A 24,986-nucleotide genomic window follows, 5' to 3' on the forward strand; every position below is an offset into this window, starting at 1 on the left:
CAAAATTAAAGACTAGGGTATGGAATCTTACCACTTAGATGAAGATCTTGTGACTGGCTTCCTTGATTTTTGAAGATTAGTGCAAGATTGGTTGATTAGAATGTTAGGTTTCCTTCTTCTCTCTCTAAAATGATATTACCTCTCTCTAAAATCCTCAAACAATCGCCCCAAAATAAGCCACAAAGCTATTTATCAAAATGGGGTGGTCAGGTTATGAAAATAGAAAAATGAACCCTCTAGACTCAGGTCTGAGGTCGTAGAATGGACCGCAGAACGGGTATGCGGGTTGCACAATGGACCGCAAAACTAATGCCTAGAATTGGGCTGCACTGGTCAGGTTTGTGACCATTTTGCGGTTCGCAGACTACTTTTGGGGTTCACAGAATCATTATGCGGTCGCACAATTGGCCGCAGGATCACATTCTGCCAGCTTTTAGTAATTTAGTCATAACTTCTTGAAGGAGTGTCCAAATGACCACGATTTGAAGGGTTAGAAACTAGACTCTAAGATCTTTCATTTGATAGGTTTTGCATCACATAACATCTTATATATATGTAGATATACTCGTCCAAAGTTTGGTCTTGTGCGTACTCATTTAGAATTTTAGTCTATCATGAAATTTCCAACTTGACTTAGGCCTCTCCTTAGACCCCACATCACTTATAATATGCCTTGTATAATTATTATCATATCCAATTGATATTCATCATATTAATATTCCTCGTCTGCACACGGAATAATATAATTAGCATACATCAACTTCCTAATTTTGCCAAAATGCTCCGAATTGTTCTACGGACTTCCAACTCCAATTTCGGACATATTCCTAAGTTCAAAATCACCATATGAAGTTGTTGGAACCATCAAAGTTCCATTCCGGGGTCGTTTACACAAAAGTCAAACTCCAATCAACTTTTTTCATTTAAGCTTCCAAAACAAGAATATATTATTCTTTCAATTAAACCTCGAATCATCCAAAAATCAAACTCGACCGCGCACGCAAGTCATATTACGCATTACAAAGTTGCTCCAGGTCTTAAGCCGTTGAATGGGACACTAATTCTTAAAATGACAAGTCGGATCGTTACACCTAGTCGGGTTTTTTAATCGGTGGGTTAGACTTTTCTGTTTGGTGCGATTTTCCGGTTCGGTTTGTACACCCCTACCGATAGGTATAGCTATTTTCTCTACCTCTTCGCCCCGAATAGTTGTCTCTGGCGAAAGAAGTTTCGAATAAGACAAGCGATGGTGGTTCCATTCTTGTTTTTTTATTCCGTATCATCAATAGGCCTTACTCGGCGTGAATCCGAATTAGTCAGGGCTTATTATTCCCCTGCCATAAGGGGGGGGGGGCAAATTGATGGTGGATTAAAACTAGAGCTATTAAAAGTGCAAAAGCTCTAATATCAATAGTTGAAAAGATAATACAAATTACTAACCATGGTAAGATTTAAAGAACTCGAATCATACGAAGTATGATTCGATTGTTGTTCAGCTCACTAATTGAGGACATGACCATAAATAGGAAGGTGTGGAGGTTGAGAATTAAGGTAAAGGGTTAGATGGTCGAGTGTTATCCTTGTTTGTAGCAATAGCTTTGATACACCACTTGGTGCCCTTCTGTGTTCTTTTCTTTTTTTGTATTTGTATTTGTACCCATAGTCTCCGGTTACTGCTTGTTGATGTCTTGTGTTTTGGTTTTCTAATTGCATTACCTTTTGCTAGGTTTATATTTCTTGATTTGGTTGTCAAATCGGTTTGCTTATTATTGCCCCTCCCCTCTCCCCTTCCTGAGCCGAGAGTCTTCCGGAAACAGCCTCTCTATCTTTTAAAGGCAGGGGTAAGGTCTGCGTACACTCTACCTTTCCTAGACCCTACTTGTAAAAATTCACTGAGTATATTGTTATTGTTGTTGTTGAATCATACTCCATATATAATTAAATTAAATCAAAACTGTTAGCTTTGTCTTGAGTTAGAAAAGAGAATGAAGAGCTTTGAGATGTGGTTACGAAATAGTTCTATGACTATCACAATAAAACTAATAGTTTAATTTTTGTTTCAGGAATAAAACTAATTGTTCGATTGATGTAAGTTGTTAATACAAATTTAAATTGTTGTAACTGATTGTCACATGAAAATTTTATTTATTTATTTTGCATTTAAGAAGCATGGAGAAAATGAGAAAAATGGTCCCTTAAACAGTGAATATGACCGACTACAAAAAATAAGTAGTAAATGTGCCGGCTATTTGTGTAATTATAGAAATCCAATGCATAAAATAACAGTTATGGGAGCAAGAATTAGAGATAAGGTAATGCTACTCTAATGATTGCTCTAAATTCTTGAGATCCAATATGTCTACAACAGTGTTAAAATACTCCAAACACCCTTATCTTTCAATTAGATATAAGGTGTATTTAATTCTTGGCCACTTTAAATAAAGGAAAGGCTAAACTCTAAATAGAAAGAATTAACCTTTTAATGAGTTATACACGAAGTGAATCCAAATTAATTTGAATCAAATGGATTTGATGATTACACCAACATAAAAGAATAATACAAACAACGGTATGATTTTTGAATGAGCTCCACCCTTTATTTGTAGCATTATAATACCAGAATGAGATCTTTACATAAATAACCGCTAGAATTTGTTGTTTATATTTTTAATCAGTATACATAGATTATATATTAATTATACATATATTATACATAAATCATATATATATTATACCTCCGTCAAACTAGTTTTAGTTTGAGCTATTGGATGAGCAACTGTTTAAGTTAATCCTTCAAGCTTGTGATAAAATTTGGGGCACTAGAAAATTGTATAGACATTAATGGATAGTATTATTCCACTTATGTCATACTAAACAACATTTTAAAAGGCGTTTTGGGGGCGAGCCCTTAGGCTAGTCCGAGAGGGGGGGGGGCGCACCAAAAATACCCCGAGGCGATGGTGGGGTGTGGGGCGAGAGTCTCAAGAGGCATACAGCTAATAATTCGAGGCGTACACCTAATCGTTGAGGTGCGTTTTTATGGTGAGGCTTACACCCTAAAACTTTTACAAATTAAAATAAAATTTGCTGAATATGTACTTAATATTATACCCAAAATTTTAAAAGTCATCTTGTAATTACTCAGATAAAAAGGAACTGAAACAATAAATTTAAAAGTTAAGACTTTTTTTTATTCCTAAAAGCGCTAACTTATGATTTTTTTTTTTTCCAATTCTTATCTTGTTCGCTGGTTTGTTAAATCTCCCAAAAACAATGAATAGTCAATTTATTCCCGGGGTAAATTTCTTTTTACATCATCAACTAGATTTAAGTTATACCTTCATTTACTCTTTTCTATTTTTTCTTGTTTTTTTCATTAAATTATTTGAGATATTTTTTTTTGTGGCCACCTATATAGGACGAAGACAGAGAGCATACAAATTGCAAGAAGTTGCAAAAATATCATATCCCTACTAGCACCAACTAGCCATTGAACCTCAGGGTTTTAGCAGAGGTTTTTGTTTTTGTAAATTTCACTCACTTCATCTTCTTCCATTTCCCTTCCATTTTACCTTATCTTCTTTCTCTTCTCCTTAACCCCCCCCCCCCAACCACCACCAACCACCCACCCACCCACCACCATTAAAGCTGGCTTCCACAGCTTCTTACTCTCCAAGTCCAACATCTCAATGGAGAACTCAAAAACTCCCAAAAAGATTCAATTTTTATGTCATTCACAATCAAGAATTTGGAAAGTTATCTCAAAGTTCATCACTTCCCACTTCTTCATTTCCCAAAACTCTTAAATTACCTGTAATTCAAATGCCAATTAATAATAATATTCAGTCCCAAACAACAGTGTGTGTATCCACTGATGAGAATCTTGAAGAATTGGTGAATTTGCAGAAAATCGCAAATGGTGTTTTGACTAAAGAATCAAATAAGAGAGTTTTTATTCAAGACCCACCTTGGGTTTCTTCACTTTTTATGAATAGTTTGTTTGTTAGAGCTAAACAGGTACTGTTCCGATATATACTATTAACCATGCTTTTAGATATGCTCCCTTTGTACCAATTTAAGTGTCACAATTTCCTTTTTAGTGTGTTCCAAAAATGTCACCTTTCTATATTTAGAAATAATTTAACTTTAAAATTCTCATTTTATCCTTAATGAGATGATTTATGGCCACAAAAATGTCTCTGCCGTGCTATTTTTATGAATAATTTGTTTGTTAGAGCCAAATAAGTACTAACTATGCATTTAGATGGAGTATTTCTTTTGTCCAATTTATGTGATGCACTTACCGTTTAGTTTGTCCAAAAAAAGAATGATATCTTGATATATTTAGAAATAATTTAACTATAAACTTCTCATTTTACCTTTAATGAGAGATGATTTATTTAGCCAAGTAAATATTTATATGTTGTTTTAGACCAAAACTTTGAAAGTAATCTTTCTTTCTTAAGCTTCATGCCTAGTAAATAACATGGGACAAAAGAGTAGCATTTATTCTAAAATAATTATTTATTCAATTTAATAAAGATTTTTATTAAATAGATCATTGATTTGTTTGTGTGTCCCTTTACTTATATAGTGAATGATTTCGATCAGGTACAAGGAGTGAGAAGGGAATTTAGAGAAATTGAGAGAAGGAGAAGATATGCTATGTTGAGGAGGAGGCAAATAAAGGCTGAAACAGAGGCTTGGGAGCAAATGGTGGAGGAATATAGGGAGTTGGAGAGGGAAATGTGTGAGAAGAAACTAGCACCCAATTTGCCTTATGTTAAAAAACTGTTATTGGGTTGGTTTGAGCCACTCAGACAAGCTATAGAGAAGGAGCAGAATGCTGAGACGACCGTGAAACATAGGGCAGCATTTGCGCCACATATTGATTCTTTGCCTGCTGATAAAATGGCTGTAATTGTGATGCATAAGTTGATGGGATTGCTGATGATGGGTGGTAAAGAAGAGAGGTGTGTTCAGGTCGTCCAAGCTGCGGTGCAAATTGGCATGGCAGTTGAGAATGAAGTGAGTGTTGCATTTTGTAAAATGTCGGTCCTGTTTGTTGCCCTCTTGTGACTTCGTGTTATATTATGCATCTGACTTTGTGTTATATTATGAATCTGACTTTGTGTTATATTATGCATCTGAATGATGTGTTTTACGAAATATTTTGTAATGGAAGTATGCTACAAAAGTAACTAAAGAGATGCTTTAATAAGAACTCGAATACATCATCATCCAGTAATTGTATGTATAAGAAGGGCTGGAAGTATCTGTAATTTCTGACTAAAATTTATCGCCTGTTAATTTAATGGCTCTCCGTTCACCTTTCAGTTGATTATGAAGGTGTTGAGTGGCTCAAGTTGTGCTGCTCAATGCTAGGAATCCTGCCAAAACCATTTCATTTTAACGTATGTGCTTCCCTCTAACTCCTTGATTTGCTTCTTTATTTAGCTAGTTTTGCACAATTAAACCGTGTCTCATTGTGCAAAACTCTTTAAATAGTATTTGCCTGTTTAGGGGATTTACATAGCCAAGAATTGTCCTGTTATTTGGAGTAGTGAGTGCTATTATGGGGGGTAAACAATATTTTATTTTCACTTTAAAACAATGGTATGCCAGTAATTTGCAAATTGGTTGCATTTATTTTATCTCAGGTTAGGATTCATAATTTCTTGGAGAAAACAAAGAAACTCCAGAAACATATGACTGGAGCTCAAAGTCAAGAAGATATGAGTAGGGAGACAATGATTCTAAGGAAACGGGTCAAAAGCTTGATTAAAAGGAATCGAGTAGTTGAGGTGAGAAAGCTGATGAAAAGTGAAGAGCCCGAGTCTTGGGGTCGGGACACACAGGCTAAGGTTTGTTATTTAGCAACTTTCTTCTCTATGAGAGCTACTAATGGCTGACATTTTAGGTAAGAATCTTATCTTAGTGGCTGCTTCTCTTAATCTCATGCAGTTAGGATGCCGGCTTTTAGAATTATTAACAGAAACAGCTTATGTGCAACCTCCAGTGGATCAGTCTGCTGATACTCCTCCTGATATTAGGCCTGCGTTCAGACACGTATTCAGAATTGCTACAAGAGATCCGGGGTCAGAACATCTTCCTTTTTAATGGTTGTATCGTAAAGGAGTATAATATCATACTACTTATTCGTGATGGCTATATCATGTCATAACAAAATCTCACTAAAGAAGTTATTTTGGTGATAAGCTGTGTGTATACTCTGATACTCAAACATGCCAAAAGCAGCTGTCCCGAGTTGATTTATCTAGGATGAAGTTCTTATTATAAAAATGCATGCTCTTAGGTGTTGCTTCCAGATAGAAGACTCGGTGTCTTATTTTTCGTTTCACAAAATTGTTTGCGTGTCTTATTTTTCGTTTCACAAAATTGTTTGTTGTGCTTGCAGGAAGAGCATTGTCAAGAAGTATGGTGTCATCGAATGTGATCCATTGGTTGTTGCGGGAGTTGACAGAACAGTAAGTTTTTCACACTTCTTTTGTTTTTATCATATCCATATTTCACTGTGATTATAAGTAATCAGTTAGTTTATTTTATAGTATAACTTTAGCCGCCCTACAAAAGAGGAGTCGTACTGCAACTCTTTTGGTTGTACATAAGCTAGAAGGTCTTCTGGATTCTGTTTCTTTTACTTGTTAAAGTGATAGCATGTTCTCTTTGCCAGTCAAAGGGTTTTGAACTGTGTGGAAAGATGAATTTGAATCGAAACTACGATATTGCCCCTGTTGCATGAAAATAGAATGCTGGTGTCACATCAGGCTTGTTGGATTTATTTTATTAGCTGTATACCGCCACCTTCACATCCATTTCCTAGGACCTTAAAAATGTTTCAAAAGCCAAAAATACAAGTTTACTGTGCAGCTGCCAGGGAGAAAGAACAAAGAATTTCTTATTTAGGTCTGCCGAATAAAGAAAAATCAGAGATTACTTGACAGTTTAATAACTATTATGCCGTTATTGATGTGACATTGTGCTTCAGGTTTCTAATATTAACTTATTGCAGGTTAAACAGATGATGATTCCTTATGTGCCTATGTTGGTGCCACCCAAAAAATGGAGAGGGTATAATCCTTTTTCAGCTTTTAGCGATAATGTCTCTGCGATCCTTTGTTTAGGTTTTAGTTGTAGTTAAGAGGTTTTATCTGTCTTAGAACATGATCAGGTCTGCATTCAAGAGAATTTTATCGGGACTTAACTATCTGGCAATATTTATCTCAGGTATGACAAAGGCGGATACTTATTCTTGCCCTCCTATTTGATGCGCACACATGGATCTAGGAGGCAACAAGATGCTGTAAGAAGTGTTCCCACGAAACAAATGCAGCAAGTTTATGAGGTGACAGTTTGATTCTTAGTGCTTCATTGCTTCCAGATTATAAAGCCAACCGAGTTGTGCAAAGTAATGCTGCGAGTTGTGCTCAACTGAATCGATTCTTTTCATTCTGTCTTATTTAATTGTAAAATTTGTTCATCGTAGTTCCAACAGTGATTCACTGAATCCATCTTGGGGCTGCTGATAACTAACCTGCTTTTGATTGTGCTCTAATAGACAGCGCTGCAGATACTGTAAGATTTTGACCTGTGTATTAATTTGTTCCACACTCATATGCAGGCCTTGGATACCTTAGGAAGCACTAAATGGAGAGTGAATAAAAGGATACTAAGTGTGGTTGAGAGTATTTGGGCTGGAGGCGGAAATATTGCTGGCCTAGTGGATCGCAAAGATGTAAGAAACACTTCCGATGCTACTTTATCAAAAAATGAGAAAAACTATTTTTGTTTGTTTTTTAGGTTCTAGTTATGAGTATCTGAATTTTGTTTTACCGTCTTATGAGGAGATACAGCCGAATTACAGTATTTGTCAATACCAATCTGCTAAAATTCCATTTAATCTTATGTGGCTGATTCTAAAAGCTTATCCGGAAATTTCTGTCCCGTATAAGTATCCAAAAAGTTGTTCTATACTTCATAAGTTTCATATGCTTAGTGTGTGATCTATTCTGCTTAATATGCTCAGTTCTCTTAGCTGTTGAGGTGATGGTTTCTGTAAAGAAATTCTGGTGGTTATGCCATTTCGAATACCTGGTGTCCTTTGTAGGTTGTGTTTCATTGAAGGAATTGTTTATTTGTAGGTTCCGATACCAGAGTTGCACTCTGATGATATAATGGAAGTGAAAAAGTGGAAATGGAGGGTGCGAAAATCAAAAAAAATCAACCAAGAGTTGCATTCCCAAAGATGTGACACAGAGCTCAAGCTTTCAGTTAGTCTTCTTTTTTGGAACTCTTCTTCCTTTGTTTATGCTTGCTTTTTTAGGAGTAAATTTTGAGCTGGCTTTCTTTTTGGTCTAGGTTGCTCGGAAGTTGAAAGACGAGGAAGGATTTTATTATCCTCACAATCTTGATTTTCGAGGACGTGCATACCCTATGCATCCTCATTTGAATCACTTGAGCTCGGATCTATGTCGGGGAATCCTTGAATTTGCTGAAGGACGACCTCTAGGAAAGTCAGGATTGCGTTGGCTGAAAATACATTTAGCAAGTCTTTATGCAGGGGGAATAGAGAAGCTCTGCTACGATGCACGCCTTGCATTTGTAGAAAACCACATTGATGACATATTAGATTCAGCAAACAATCCTCTAAATGGAAATCGATGGTGGTTAAATGCTGAGGATCCTTTTCAGTGCTTAGCAGCTTGCATTAACCTATCAGAAGCTTTAAAAAGCTCGTCACCACATACTGTCTTTTCCCATCTGCCTATTCATCAGGTAGAATACTTACATCCTTACATTTTGTCTTCTGTTCAAATCCATTTTATCTGATTGGTTTGATGGTTAAAGGATGTAAAAAAAAGTTAATCTGTAGATAAAAATAAGATACGTAAATTAATGTTGAAAATGTGAGATACTATACCTTGCACTCATAATTCCTAAGTCATTTCCCATGTCACTGGCCGCTTTCCGCTATGTAGTTTTAGTTGGGAGGAGAAATTGGATGTCAATGCCATTGAACCCCTCCAATTTTCTAGATGCATCTTGTTCATAATGTGCTTCATCAAATTTCAGTGCCTTATTCTGTGGCATGCCCACTCAATCAGTTATTTTCAAGTTCATGCTCTACCTCTGCATTCCACTGATTTAAGGATTCAATAATTGTTGATTTATTTTTCCCATCGTCTTTGTGCTGAAAGTATTTGTATTTGACGTTCTTCTTTTGTTTCTGGTGTGACTTTTTGTTTGTTTTAAACTGATTTAACTTGTCTATTCTGTTCATGTTAACAACTTTCTCTTCATTCTATATATAGGATGGTTCATGCAATGGCCTTCAACACTATGCAGCTCTGGGAAGAGATAGTGTATGTTTGCGTGAACTTTAGCTTGTTCAATGATGTTTATTTTCTGTGCTGGTTTTTCTTATATGCTAGAGTTACTTTTTATGCCATCTTCTAATGATGTGCAACTTTAACAGATGGAGGCAGCAGCAGTCAACTTAGTTGCTGGAGATAAACCAGCTGATGTTTATACTGAAATCGCTCTGAGGTATATTAGACTGTCTGAAATCTGTTCTTAAGTTACACGTCAAAACTAGGTTCCCTCTTGTGAAATTTAAGTTGAGTTTTTGTTTTGATATTTTGACCGATGGATCTATTGACTGCATGTGGAGCATATGATTTTTCGGAAGGCTACAACTTTTTAGCATTCATTATTTATATTTTTATTGTCATAACCTATATCAACTGTGCTACAGTTATCTACCCCAGAAAGAAAAGAGAGTATAACAAACAAAGTAATCGTGATCATATTAAACCACCAATATATTCGTGATTTTTTTTGTATTTTCTTTTCTTTAATGATTGTGAAACAACTATTGATTACAGGGTTGATCATATTATCAGAGGAGATAGTATCAAGGACCCTGCAACTGATCCTAATGCTTTACTAGCCAAACTCCTAATTGACCAGGTTTTCATTTGGTTATCTGTCTTTCTATCTTATTATCATTATCATCTCTTTTTTAACTTCAGGTTTCTAGGCTTGTTGCCTCTAGTTTTTTAAATTCTACCAATTAAAAATATTTGGTGCTGTCGAGACTTTCAGGTTGACAGGAAATTGGTGAAGCAGACAGTAATGACCTCAGTGTATGGTGTTACCTATGTCGGAGCACGTGAGCAAATCAAAAGAAGATTGGAGGAGAAGGGTCTTATCGATGATGATAGGCTGCTGTTTACTGCATCTTGCTATGCTGCCAAAGTAAGCACTGATTGTCTAATATTATAGGAAGCTACTCGCAGGTTTCTATTACCTAGTCATATATTCTTTAGTCTTAACTTAGGTCACTGAATCTACTTGTTCTGCTTATGATTGTTGCTACTGATTTAATCAATACATACCTTGTATGGACATAGCCAATTTTCACATGACTGAATCCGTACGACGATATAAGACATTTATTCCAAAGTGTCTTGCCTTCATTAATGGGATATTGTGGTGTTCTAATCTTTTTCACCCATACCATTGACCAAGAAAAAATTGTCGTAAGAGCTTACTTTATCAAAAGAACAAAAAAAGGAAGAAAATTTTCGTAAAAGCTTTTGCCAAGGCTGTTGCAGGACTAACCAAACCATTGATAGTGTAAAAAAGACTAACTGATTCATCTTTATGTTTTGACCATATATTTGTTCACATGCTTCTCCTCAGGTGACATTAGCTGCTTTGGGGGAGTTATTTCAAGCGGCACGTGGCACAATGACTTGGCTCGGTGACTGTGCTAAGGTCCATACAACTACCATGGACCCTCCCCCTTCCCTTAATTCTTTTCTATAGGAATTTTCTTTGACTATCTAGCTTTCTTTGTTTTCACCAGTTTATTTAGCTATTTAATGTTATTATTGGATAATACTACTAATACTACTAATAGGGTAATCTCAAAACTTGTCTGGTTTAACTTCAAAAGTTTAACTAGTGACATTTAACAGGTGATTGCTTCAGAAAATCAGCCAGTGCGATGGACGACACCACTGGGGCTCCCTGTTGTGCAGCCTTACTTTAAAACTCAGCGGCATGTTGTAAGTGCTTTTTTAATCAAGTACCAAGATTTTCCCTTGTTTTTTTTTTTGAAAAATTCGAGGGGGTTTCTTATATTGTTTTGCAAGTTGATTTTACATGTTATCACCAATAACAAAGTTGCCTATTTTAACTGTCAACATAGTAGGAGTTTGCTTCATAGGATTTTGCATACGTCACAGGAGGCGTGATTATGAATAGTTCATATGACATTTATAAGAAATTAACTTACATGATGATCTTTTTTCAACTGCATGATATGCCTTGAATGAAGATAAAAAAACTTTTTTTCTGTTTGACAGGCGAAGTATTTGGAAGTTTCTCTTTCTGTCCTCTTCAGAAAAATAGGCCATGAATTTCAAGTCACTCATTCAACATCTATTCATGCTAATACTTTACTCCGTATATGTGCAGATAAGAACTTCTCTTCAAGTTTTGGCTTTGCAGCGTGAGGGTGACACAGTAAGTAATTCTTATAATGAATGCTTTTGTTGTTCTCTGTTAAGATTTCATAGTTAAATGCAATGCCTATTTTATTGCTATGTTGAACCCTAGGTTGAGGTCCGGAAACAGAGAACTGCTTTTCCTCCAAATTTTGTGCACTCACTGGATGGTTCACATATGATGATGACCGCTGTTGCTTGTAGGGACGCTGGACTACAGTTTGCAGGTTTGCGTGCCCTTTTCTTTCCAATAATAACTATTAGTATATAGTTGAGCTTTTGACCACTTATATGCACATTATGCATGCCTACATACAACGTACAGAAGTTGAAATTGTGTTTCTAGAACTTAATTGTGAAAAAGTTTAGTGCAACGGTTTCCTAAATTTAAGTCCTTCGAATGAAGAAAGGTTTTGTTGTCAGTAAACTTCAGTATGGTGGGATTGTTTTTTGCTAGCCTGGTGCACGAAGCATCCCGTGTTCACATAGGATCCGGGGAAGGGCCGCGTCCCAAGGCGAATTTGATGTAGGCAGCCTACCCTGATGCAAGCATCAGTGGCTTATTCCAAAGTTCGAACCCGTGACCTATGGTGGGACTTCTTTCAGAAGTATCTTGATGTTGAGTTGGCTTTACCAAGAGAAAGAGAACTGTGTAAATTTTAACATAGGATGCTTTCTCGCTCAAGTTTCTGAGTTTGATAATCTAGCCTGAAGGAACGTGTCATGGTAGTCGTAAAAGTCCACTTTCTATCACGGCTATAGCATGCTACCAGTATGTAAAAAATGATACAGTAAATCTCTCTTCCGTGAAAAGATTATTTTGATCTAGGATTCTCACTCCAGGCAAAACAAGCTCATATGGGTAAGTTTAACAGAACTTATGTTGGAATGGTCATTTGTCGTATATAAACTCACTAACTATTAGGACTTCTAAAACTTGTGTTAAAGTTCATTTACTTGCTATTCATTCAAGCATTGTTCTTGTTTGATACATTTTTTTTTTTTTAAATTGAGAATATTTATCAAATTCCTTATCTCTTGTAGGGGTACATGATTCCTTCTGGACTCATGCATGTGATGTCGACCAGATGAACAGGATACTCCGCGAAAAGTTTGTGGAGCTGTACAGTATGCCTATTCTTGAAGATGTAAGTATTTTAAACTGATATTACTTATTCGCTTCTCTTTCTCAAACTGCTCTTATGTTATACATGATATCTTGTTTGCAGTTGCTCGAAAGCTTCCAGAATTCATATCCAGCATTAACATTTCCCCCTCTACCAAAAAGAGGTGATTTTGATTTAGTGGAAGTTCTCGAGTCGCCCTACTTCTTTAACTGAGGAACTGATGACGCTGAAACCCTTTGGACGAAATGGTATGTTTTGTTATCTGAACAAGCATGAAGCTTTTATGTGAGGATGATTGCTAGGACTTGTATTCCGATGATACATGAGAGCTTTATTTTGTTCTTGCACTGCACTACTCAAATAGTCCATGTTCGTCACGGTTTACTACATATGTTCTATAGGACGAAAAAGTTAGAAGCCTCGGACATTTGCAATAACATTGTTGCATAGTGCATCGGAGAGTATGCAAGTTCAACTTCAAACAATGAAAATCCTGACTAGCGCTACATGCAATACTCAAAAAGTAGAAGAAGGTGTGGCCTCCATCTCTGCTTTATAGCTGAAAAAACACAGCTATGTACATTGGTTCAGTTTCCTTTAGATGCTGTACAGATATGATATAGCCGACTCCAACTTGTTTCGAATTGAGGCGTAGTTGTTGTACATATATCTTGGAGGGAATTGTAACTTTTGTAGTTTAGGGTGAACCTTTTTAATGGTGCTCTTGATATGTATAGGCATAGAAATTAGGGAACTGTTGTTGTATCTATTACAGGAAACAGATACTTTTGTGCTTTTGTCCTTGTGGTCCGGTCCTTCTTCGGACCCGCGTATAGCGGGAGCTTAATGCACCGGCTGCCTTTTTAACATGTTTCCTCTACTGATTTTCTGGAACTTAAGGACTGAAACTGCTATGTAATTTTCTCATATTTTCTGTTTCTTGACGGTTGAGAATACTTAATATCATTTGGAGGAAATCGTTCGAGATAATCCTTTACAATTTGAATAGAAGAAAATGACCTTGCAAAAAAATATCTTGTGTTTTATTTTCAGCATGTAAAAATAAAGACTTCACTTCTAAATATGGTTTTCAGAACGACCTATATACTGTTTTATTAATATATACAAATGTGTTATGAAACAATAAAAGGACAAGAACAATATTGCAGAGAAAGAGAGAGGGAGAGAGAATTCTTATTGATTTTGGGATGAATTACAATGGAATAGAACTCTCTATTTATAGGGAAAGACTAACTTAACCATCAAGTATGAACCCTAGAATCTCTCTAAATATAGACATTCACCATAAATAGAATTCTATTTATAACACTCCTCCTTGAATGTCTATTCAACAGATAATGTGCCTCATTAAAACCTTAACTAAATAAAACACAGCGGGAAAAAAATTCTAGAGAAGGAAAAAGAGTACACATATCTAATAATACGCCTTTTGGTTGCCTCGTTAAAAACCTTGCAAGGAAAACCCAGTGGGACAAAACCTTGTAAGGAAAAAAAGTATAACGCGCATTAACTTCCCCTGATGAGAGCATCAATTCACATCTCTGAGCCTTCGCATCCCAATCTTGTGCACCATCTTCAAAATATCGTTGGTAGAGATTTGATAAACAAATCAGCCATATTAACTTCAACGAATTTGTTTCACCTTGAAATCATCATCCCTGATAGATATATTGTCTTCATCTGATCTTGTTGGAATCGTCATTTCAATATCTTCACATAGGGGTAAAGACACTTGCTATTATATTATCATGCTTATAGTTATAGCAAGATACTTTTGTGCACAAATTGCACTTAGGATATGGTACTTCAGAACTAAGAATTGTATATGCTGTAAGCGATTAAAATCCTTCAAGGATTGTCATATAAGCCATATAAATAGACTTTAGATGCATATCAAGTTTTCATGTCATACATATAAGATTGATAAAAGTAATTGCATACATCATTGACTTTATAGTTTATACTTTCAAGTGTTTGAACTACATGTCCAAAACTATGTGTCTTTCACATGGAATCAATTTTACTTGAATTGTGTCTCTTCCATTTGGCCAATACTTTTGTGTCTATATTCGATAGACTTAAGATCTTCATCTATACTTAGCGCTATGATAGATGTCATCGACAAACATTTTATATCGGTTCCAATATTTTTTCATAAAGACATAACATAGAGATCTCTTTATTCATATATTCAGGTACCTGAATCTCTCATAAGATTTTATGAAGTGTTATGTCATGTGATCTTCTAGATCACTTGCCTCCTTTATTATGATCATTTTGATCATTTGCTCATCTTCTTTATCAAGAAGTTTATTTGAAACCGATTTGTCTATATGGTTTAAGCGTACCATAGACTTTGTCCTTCTAGGACTCAATATGAGCATTTGCAATGAGAATATAGTTACTTTCTTTGGGTCAGCAAATGCGTCTAGCATACTTTGCAATATATTGCAAATGAATTATCTTTTTATGAACTTCAAGTTCATATTATCGTATTTGAGGATCTAGCTATACAAATGATAATCAATTCCAAGTAACTTTTTCTCAACTGTTTATCATGTCTCCTCCTCATGTTAGAAAAACTAACTTGCTTCCTCAACTTTGAAAGCCCATCTTTGTGTGTCATGGTGTTAATCAAAATATACACCGCACATCAATAATAATAAGATGGAATTATTTGGTTCCTGGCCCTGAACCACTTGTGAGGGGAGAATGTAATATACTTTCGTATATAACCTATATCAAACTGATATAGACAACTTTGTTCTCATAAGCAATTGTTTAGCTATTAAGTGAAGACACTCAAATTATTTTGCTAAACCAACTGTGATGTAAACCAACTTATCAAGATGAACTATCTTGAATAAAAAAATCTGAAATATGCTCTAAATTAAATTATTGAGCAGTTACCTCGAAAACACCAGGTTGCAGGTTAATAATAATCGCACATGTAACCATCTCATAGATGCATCTTGCGTGGTATACATGGCAGGTGAATGAGCCCATGTTCACCTTTGATATTTCCAGCATTCATGGGATTCAATCACAATTTTAGTTGGTCAATTTAATTAATGAGAACATGCAATATAAGAGAATTTGTAAAGAACTTTCTAATTCTTTAATATTTACCCATATGAACTCTCTTTTATTTTGCACATCATACTTAAATTGATATGGCTAAACCAATTATGCCAACTGAATAAATTATCAATATTGATAAACTTCAGGTTTACACCATGATGCGTGCAATTATCAATAAACTTCAAGTTTATTATGATATGAGTTTTTATATCAATAAACTTCTACTTTATTGTTGCATTCTTTTATTTATGTAGTACAAATTGGAGAATAAAGCGGGTAGCTCTTCACATATATATTACCCCGCTACAAGTTGTAGTAATAGAAGATATTAAATCTTTCCTTTATTTATAGTCTCAATATAATCGATCGCTTTCGCGTATACTTTGGAAACTGAATAAGTTTCTTTGAGACTTACTACAACACAATAAATTGACATGACAATCAATTGTATTCCTTCAAAATAATAATAATTGGCTATTCCAAAGCTCTCAATTAATTTGGTGCTACCACATATTCATCAACATCCATATGGTGAATATCTCTTTTAAAGAGAAAGAGATATTCTCTAGAGGTGAGTGTGGTATATACCACTAGCACACTCATATTCTTCCAAGAATGAATATGTATTCATAAATCACATATTGTCACATTCACATCATGAATGGACCATAATCATCTATATGTGCTTTACAAAATTTCATGTCAAATCGATGACAAATATTACTTTCACATAGTGAAGGATTATTTTGAGAATCCTTATTGTTCTCATTGTCACAATAATGACGATTATAATTTCGTCTATTGCCACGTCCACATTCATTGATACATTCATAGTAATAATTTTGTCTTCTTTCAGACTTATTACATACTGTTATCACATTCTCTTAAAGGAATGAGAATAGAGCAAATTCAATGGGACGGATTTTTAATTCTTTGCCCACAATCATACATGAATTTGATCATGGCAAGACATAGAAATTTTACCACTTTGGATGGTTATAATTTCTTTCAAACTCCATTAGAGTTACAATCACAATTTATCGTCTTTGCTTGTATTTAAAATCAAATTATAGAATGTCAAGAATTTGAAAGAGAAAAGTAAAATACTTACCTTAAATCCTGAATTTAATCATGAAGGAAGTTCATGGAACAATTGACAATCATTATGCTCAATCTCAAAGCTTCTACCCAATTGATTAGAGTCTCGTGCTGATAACGTGTTATGAAACAATAAAAGGACAAGAACAATATTGCAGAGAAAGAAAGAGGGAGAGAGAATTCTTATTGATTTTGGGATGAATTACAATGGAATAGAACCCTCTATTTATAGGGAGAGGCTGACTTAGCCACCAAGTATGAACCCTAAAATCTCTCTAATTATAGACATTCACCATAAATAAAATTCTATTTATAACAAAATGTTAGTATTTCAAAAATAAATAAAATAAAGATCTCTCGGGACCATTTCCTTAATTTTGACCACCTTGAGTAGTTGTTATTATCAATTAGTGAACTAATAAAGATGTAAGAAATTCCTCTATAAAAGATAAACAAAAATGTAAGAAATTCAAAATAATCTCTAACTATTCACCTCCACTCTCACTAAAATAAATTTTGCCAGCAACAAAAACAAAACAAAAAATAAAAGGAAGAAAAGAAAGGAATTTAGGGCAACAATCAACATTTCTTTCGTCCCTAAACTTTATGGAATCGAACAAAGAATCTAGAATATAAATGCAAGAGGAAACTTTTATTTCCATATATTGGTAATTTGCTTCGTTTATAGGCATTACAACTATTTACAGAGTAAAATAATACTTTCTTTAAGTCTGATAACATAGATTAATAAAAATCATATTATTAAAGAGAGGAAAAAAAGATCAAAAAGTAATAATTTAGAGGGTAAAATGGACATTTAAGGTCAATTTAGATATAAAAGAGAAATTGGCTATCGTTCAAAGTTAGAGGGAAAATTTGATTTTTCAAGTAAAGTTAGGAAGTCTAAAAGTATTTTATAAATTAAAACTATGTGACTTATATGTCGTATTAACGCTATAAGCGCATTTACCCTGTAAATCGCATCTGATTAATACGACTTGTGTATTATCAGATATCCCAGTTCTAACTCCAGTTTTGCCTCCAAGACAAAGAACCTAAAACCCTTGAAAACCCCTTATTCCCTTATCTTATCACATATTCTATCATCATTTACACTAAATTTCCTATAAATCAAACATGTCTATAGCCTACATGTGATAAAATCTCAAACAAATTCAAGACCAAAAGCCTTAAAATTTCAAGAATGAATCACTCCTTTTCCCGGTAGTTAGGAAATTTGCAGTAACATTGTTGCATATTACATTAGATAGAGTTGGGGTGTACATAGGCCGGGTTAGTTCGGGTTTTCCAATTACCAAATCAAATCAATTATCTTAGATTCTTAAACTATAAACCAAACCAAGCCAAGCCAACAAAAGTCTAGTTTTTCAATCTCGATTTTCTCGGGGTTTTCGGGGGTTTTTCGACAAAATCTTCTTAGCATTAAATTTATAATTTATGCTCTAATATTTCTTAGGTCCTAGTAGGATAAAACTATATAAGAAGTTACCCGATAAAATAATAAAAAATAATGTAAGATGTGTCATGATTGTACTAAAATACTCAACATATCACATAAAATAGATATTGCTAATTAGTACGTCATAATAAAAATAAACATAATCTAAAAGTACTAAGTCATGTTAAAATAAGTATGACTAATAAGTACTAAGTATTAATTACATGACTAAATAATATTAAAAGTAACTTACGCATTTTTACCATCTAAACCAATGCAAAACTAAAAAATAAATATCCAATACTATTGTCATTCCTAGTATTAAATTAAACATTTTTTGTTAGTATTAGTATTGATTTGATTTTGCTTTGGGGATTATTTGAATTACTAACTTTTATGGGTTACAAAACATATTTGACCATTCAAAAGTTCTAAATCCAAGCTTGAAATAATATATTAAAAGAGGAAACTATGAAAAAGTTTAAAAAATGTTTATAAATAATATTATAATAATTATTTTTATATATACAATATTTTTAAAACTTGTATACATATAATGTTGGGTTGGTTTGGTTTTGGTTTGATTTTTTTTAGTTAAAACCAAATCAAACCAATTATGGTCAGATTTTTTTTGTAACGACAAACCAAATCAAACCAAACTATAGTCGGATTTGTTTCTCGATTTAACTCGGATTATCGGTTTGATGCGATTTGTCGGTTTCCTCTGTACACCCCTATTGGACAAGTCACAAGTTCAACTTCAAATAATGAAAATCGTGACTACGCTATGTGCAGTACTCAGAAAGTAAAAGGGGCAAGTACTGAAACGTGTGGCATGCATCTCGGCTTTTGGAGCTGAAATTAAATCACATTATATCTTGGGGAACATGATCGCTGAGGATTTATATAGTCTATCTCAACTTGTCTAAATTGAGGCATAGTTGTTGTTATACAGATTTTGGAGGGAATTGTAACTTTTCTAGTTTTATTTGTTGGTATTATTTTTAATGCAAAGTCAAACATTTCTTTTTGAAAATTCATTTACAAGCAATAGCCATGAGTCTTTATTTTTCAAGTATCCTATCTATTTTCAAGTGGCTTTTTGCATAAAGCCTTGTGGCCAAATACTCTTAGATAATTGGTACATGACAAGAGTTTTTACATGTGACATTGATTTAAAGCCAAGTGTTGAATGGCTTTGACAAGTGGCTATGCAAATCTACCATGTGTCTTCATGCATGGAAGACTATGTACACTTGTTAATATTGAAGCCAAGTGGACTAATATATTTTGACAAGTGTTAAAAGACTCTCCACACTTGTCATACATGCAACCTCCCTAATTGCCTATAAATAGGATGGTCATTAGCCGTCATATTCACTTAATTCTTAACCAAGAATTCATCTTGCTAATCATTATTTTCTTCCTCCAATATTTTAATTTCTGTAACAGCTACAGAAAATACCTTCATCTTCTCTTCTTTCTGGACAACTATTTTGTGCAAATTCTAAACTTCCAGCCACGAGTGCACGTGTTTGGAGGTGCTGTGGTATTTTGGGAAGCGACCGGCCTTAACGATTTGTACCTAGTCGGGCCGAAATTTCTTTCAAGTCAATAGCTTGCCATGACACAATATTTTTAATAAGTTGTTCTTCTTTCCTTCTTGTTCTTAGTCAATATCTAGTCATTTTTCTTACAATTTGAAAGCGATTTCACATATAAATATTGACTAATGTCCACCACTTTGAACAAAACACTTTCCGATCTCTCAAAACTTGAGCCTTTAGATGAAAACAATTATAAGAGTTGGTCCCAGAAACTTTTAATTTTTTTGAACAATTAGAAGTTGATTATGTTTTGTTTAATGATCCTCCTGCTGATATTGTTGCTGATAGTTCTAATGCTGCTAATATTGTTGTTGTTGATGATGCTACTAAGAAGAAATTTGAAAAGGATAATAAAACAGTGAGATGGCATCTGCTTAACCATATGACTAACCCTCTCTTTGATTTGTTTATAAATTATAAATCTGCTAAAGTCATATGGGATAGTTTGGAGAAGAAATATGGTGCTGATGACGCCGGAAAAAAGGAAGTATGTCATTGGAAAGTGGATCATGTTTCAAATGATTGATGATAATCCAATCATGGAACATGTTCACGAGTATGAGAACTTGACTACTGATGTTTTGAACGAGGGCATGGAGATGTGTGAGATTCTTCAGGCTAATGTTCTGCTTGAAAGGTTTCCACCTTCCTGGAGTAACATGAATCAACTGAAACACAAGAAGAAAAACTTAACTCTTCAAGAACTGATCAATCACATGAGGACTGAGAAAGCAAACCGTCTCAAAGATGAGGAGTTTGAACGTCTTAAAAATAAAGATGAAATCTCTCTCTCTCTTAATTCTTTTAAGGCTAACCTTGTGGAATATTTTAGTACTTTTGTGAAAGATAGGTTTAAAGGAAAACAGAAGAAAGGCCAGGATAAAGGACAAGTGAAGACACAAAATTACTTCAATAAACCGGAGGGCCATATTCAAAAGTCTAAAGGACCTTGCTATGTCTGAGGCAAAATTGGTCACAAGGCTTTTCCGTGCAACCAGAGAGAAGGACAAAGCTCAAAGAATGGAGGAAAAGCTCCAGTCCAAGCTAACATTACTGAGGGTGGTGATGTCATTGCTGCTGTAGTTGGTGAGGCGAACATGGTGGCTAACAAGACTGACTGGATATTGGACACAAGCGCTTCATTTGTGCCAACAAGGAGTTATTTCACGACTTTCAGGAATCTGCTAATGGCGAGTGTGTCTACATGGGTAACTCCACTACAGGTGGAGTTATGGGTAAAGGAAAAATTCTCCTTAAATTAACTTCTGGAAAAACCTTAGCCTTGAACAATGTTCTGTATGTACCTTCCCTTCGTAGAAATTTAGTTTTTAGTCCGCTTCTCAACAAAGCAGGTATTAAACTTATTTTTGAATCTGATAAAGTTGTTATTTCTCGTGGGGGAGACTTTGTTGGGAAGGGTTACCTTAGTGAGGGTTTATTTATACTGAACATCGCTCAAGATAGTACTAAGAATGCTAGTACTTTTAATTCTGCTTATATTGCTGAGTCTACTGATTTGTGGTATGGTAGACTAGGTCATATTAATATTGCTTCTATTAAAAGATTTAGAAAAATAGAATTAATTTCTGCAGTTAATGTTGATAATTTTTTTAAGTGTCCTGTTTGTGTAGAAGCAAAACATACCAAAAAACCTTTTAAGAATGTAATTAGTAGAAAAACAGATTTGCTTGAACTAGTACATTCAGACTTAGCAAATTTCAAGAACATTGTTAGTAAGGGTAGAAAGAAATATTACATCACCTTTGTAGGTGACTTTTCTGGATACGCTAAGGTATATCTTCTTAAGTCAAAAGATGAGGTTGAAAGCATATTTTTGAAATACAAGGTAGAAGTAGAGAATCAATTAGACAGAAAAATCAAGAGGCTTAGGTGTGACAGAGGTGGTAAATATAGTACTAATACTCTAGAAACCTTTTGTGAAAATGGTATTATAAACGAGGTTAGTGCTCCCTATACTCCCCAACAAAATGGTGTATCCGAAGGAAAAAATAGAACCCTTAAGGAAATGATGAATTCTATGCTTTTGAGTTCGGATTTATCTGATAATATATGGGGGAAGCTGTCTTATCTGCATGTTATGTTCTTAATAAAGTCTCTCATAAGAAGTTAGATAAAATCCCGTATGAGTTATGGAAAGGGTTTGCCCCTAACTTGAAAATTCTGAAAGTGTGAGCGTGTTTGACTAAGGTTGGTCTACTTTATTTTAAACAAGTAATTGTTGGATCCAAGACTTTTGATGCTATTTTTATTGGTTATGCTCAAAGTAGTGTTGCATAATGATTTATGTCTTTGAATGATAGTCCTATTTGTGAATCTAGAGATGCAAATTTTTTTTAGCATGTTTTTCCATTAAAAAATAATGTGCCTAGTGATGTACCTAATAATGCTTCTACATCTATGTCTGTTAATTCTCATATTGTGCCTTCTTCTAGTGTTATTTCTAATGAGCATAAAAATAAATTTAGAAGAAGTAAGAGGCATAGAATTGAAGCTAGCTTTGGTGCTGACATTATTACTACTTTCTTGACTAAAAATATACATCTTGATGTTTTGTGTAATGAATTAGAGTTAATCTATTTAATAGAAGAAGACCCTAAGACATACAATAAAGCAATGAGGTCAATAGATGCTAATTTTTGGAAAGAGATCATCAAAAGTGAATTAGAATCTATAGTTTCTAATCACACTTGGAACTTGTCTGATTTACCTAAAGGTTGTAAACTCATAAGTAGCAAGTGAATATTTAAGAAGAAATTGAGACCTGATGATACAATTGAGAAATATAAGGCTAGACTTGTTGTTAGGAGTTTTAACCAAAAGAAAGACATTGATTACTTTGACACTTATTCTCCCGCGACTAAGATAGCGACTATTAGAACTCTTGTTACTTTAGCCGCTATTCATAATTTAGTGGTACATCAAATGGATGTTAAAACGACTTTCCTAAATGGTAATTTAAAGGAAGAGATCTATATGTCTTAACCTAAGGGATTTGTGATCCAAGGACAGGAGAATAAAGTATGCAAATTGAGAAAATCTTTGTATGGTCTAAAGCAGGCACCTAAGCAATGGTACGAAAAGTTTAATAGCACATTAGTGGTTAATGGTTTTGTTGTTAATGTATCTGATACTTGTGTTTATTCCAAGATGATAGGATCATATTGTGTTATTATATGTTTGTATGTTGATGGCATGTTAATCTTTGGCACTAATGTGAATGTCGTCAATGAGACTAAGAATTTTTTTTCTCTTCTAAATTTGAAATGAAAGATCTTGGATAAGCAGATATGATTTTAGAGGTTAAAATCAAAAGAACTACTAATGGTTTTTCATTGTCTCAGTCTCATTATATTGTGAAAATATTGAAAAGGTTTAATTATTTTGATGTAGCACCTGTGAGAACTCCTTATGATCCTAGCATACACTTGAAAAAGAACAAGGAATCTAGTATTTCTCAAACTGAGTATACTAAGATAATTGGTAGTGTAATATTTCTCATGAAATATACATGACCTGATATTGCTTATGTTGTTAGTAGATTGAGTTGATATACTCACAACCCTAGTAGTGAACACTGGAATGCTCTTCATCATTTGCTAAAGTATTTGAGAGGTACTATGGATTTGTGTTTGCATTTTAATAAATTTCCTACTGTTTTAGAAGGATTTTGTGATGCAAATTAGGTTACTAACAACGATAAAGTTAGCTACACTAGTGGCTATGTTTTTACTTTGGGTGCAGGTGTTATTTCATGGAAGTCTTCAAAACAGACTTGTATATTACGATCTACTATGGAGTTTGAATTCATTGCTCTTGAGTTGGCAAGGAAAGAAGCCGAGTGGTTAAGAAACTTATTGGCAGACATGCCTTTGTGAGGAAGACAAGCTTCACTAGTTCTCTACATTGTGACTCACAGGCGGAAATTGAAATTACCCAAAATAATGTGTACAATGGAGAAAGAAGACATATCCGTATTAGGCATAGTGCGGTAAAACAGTTGTTGAAACATGGTGTTATTTCCTTGGAATATGTAAGATTCGAAAGAAATTTGGCGGATCCTTTAACCAAGGGTTTGGCAAGGAGAGTTATCCTTGAAACGTCGAGGGGGATGGGGCTAAAGCCCATGGATTAAAGAAGTATGGTGGATACCCATTTGTGGTCAAACGAAGCCATATGAGACCTCAATATGCACTACATTTCCTATTCATATAGCGTGTGGTAGTGTTTTATAAGATTGAGCTTATTTTGCTCTTAATGATTCCATAGCCTTAAGATAGTATATGTGTAGATAGACTTGACGGAATCACCTACGTGAGTGTAAAGGTGTGGTCGCCTTTTATGAAAGACTTGGGATGTCTTTCTATAGCACTCATGAGACCCAATGTATGTGCATGACCATAAAAGCACTTTGTTAGTACCCCGGAGTTTGCATAACATTAAGGATATGGTATGTGTTGCGGGGATCTCAACTAATATCCATTCAGTTCAAGAGTACTTCACTTTGTGGATGTTAGTTATTGCCTAATTTCACTATGTGTCAATTCAAATCGAAAGATATTGACACTTAAGTACATGTTTCTTCTTTTGCCCAAAATTCTTCTATTTTGACTTTGCATTAGTGGGGGATTGTTGGTACTCCCTCCGTTCCAGTTTATGTGACCTATTTCCTTTTTGGTCTGTTCCAAAAAGAATGACCACTTTCTAACTTTGGAATTTTTTTTGCTTAAACTTACAATTATACCCTTAATGAGAAGCTTTTATAACCACACAAATACTCTAGGCCCTTTTTTGACTTGTTTAGGACCATAAATTCCAAAAGTCTTCATTTTTTCTTAAACTTTGTGCCCAGTCAAACAGATTCACATAAATTGGAACGGAGGGAGTATTATTTATAATGCAAAGTCAAACATTTCTTTTTGAAAATTCATTTACAACCAATAGCCATGAGTCTTTTTATTTTTTAAGTGTCCGATCTATTTTCAAGTGGCTTATTGCATAAAGCCTTGTGGCTAAATACTCTTAGATATGTGGCATTGAT

The 24,986-nt window shown here is 34.5% G+C and overlaps 2 protein-coding genes across 2 annotated transcripts; both read left to right on the forward strand.

The window, feature by feature from the left end:
• The first annotated feature begins 3,441 nt into the window (after positions 1–3,441).
• On the forward strand, positions 3,442–13,618 carry LOC107784418 (DNA-directed RNA polymerase 3, chloroplastic). Its single transcript, XM_075221378.1, has 21 exons — positions 3,442–4,017; positions 4,612–5,028; positions 5,661–5,864; positions 5,965–6,098; positions 6,419–6,488; positions 7,034–7,092; positions 7,249–7,366; positions 7,643–7,756; positions 8,163–8,291; positions 8,380–8,796; positions 9,333–9,383; positions 9,497–9,567; positions 9,906–9,990; positions 10,126–10,278; positions 10,726–10,800; positions 11,004–11,093; positions 11,506–11,553; positions 11,647–11,761; positions 12,579–12,682; positions 12,764–12,909; positions 13,063–13,618. The coding sequence occupies exons 1-20, from the start codon at positions 3,823–3,825 to the stop codon at positions 12,872–12,874; spliced, it is 2,760 nt and encodes a 919-aa protein (XP_075077479.1). The 5' UTR covers positions 3,442–3,822; the 3' UTR covers positions 12,875–12,909; positions 13,063–13,618.
• Positions 13,619–20,385: 6,767 nt separating this feature from the next.
• On the forward strand, positions 20,386–22,687 carry LOC142163773 (uncharacterized). Its single transcript, XM_075220909.1, has 4 exons — positions 20,386–20,817; positions 20,926–21,006; positions 21,105–21,887; positions 22,286–22,687. The coding sequence occupies exons 1-4, from the start codon at positions 20,386–20,388 to the stop codon at positions 22,685–22,687; spliced, it is 1,698 nt and encodes a 565-aa protein (XP_075077010.1).
• The last annotated feature ends 2,299 nt before the right edge of the window (positions 22,688–24,986 follow it).

This window comes from Nicotiana tabacum, chromosome 9, assembly GCF_000715075.1.
Source record: "Nicotiana tabacum cultivar K326 chromosome 9, ASM71507v2, whole genome shotgun sequence".
NCBI classification, from domain to species: domain Eukaryota; kingdom Viridiplantae; phylum Streptophyta; class Magnoliopsida; order Solanales; family Solanaceae; genus Nicotiana; species Nicotiana tabacum.

Excerpts from the sequence above, each read along its gene's own strand:
- LOC107784418 (XM_075221378.1), top strand. The coding sequence starts at position 3,823 with ATGCCAATTAATAATAATATTCAGTCCCAAACAACAGTGTGTGTATCC. Across the intron at positions 7,093-7,248 it reads CCACCCAAAAAATGGAGAGG|GTATGACAAAGGCGGATACT; the intron begins GTATAATCCTTT and ends TATTTATCTCAG. Across the intron at positions 9,384-9,496 it reads CAGCTCTGGGAAGAGATAGT|ATGGAGGCAGCAGCAGTCAA; the intron begins GTATGTTTGCGT and ends CAACTTTAACAG.
- LOC142163773 (XM_075220909.1), top strand. The coding sequence starts at position 20,386 with ATGGTGCTGATGACGCCGGAAAAAAGGAAGTATGTCATTGGAAAGTGG. Across the intron at positions 20,818-20,925 it reads AAGGCCAGGATAAAGGACAA|AGAGAAGGACAAAGCTCAAA; the intron begins GTGAAGACACAA and ends CCGTGCAACCAG. Across the intron at positions 21,007-21,104 it reads GTGGTGATGTCATTGCTGCT|GAATCTGCTAATGGCGAGTG; the intron begins GTAGTTGGTGAG and ends CACGACTTTCAG.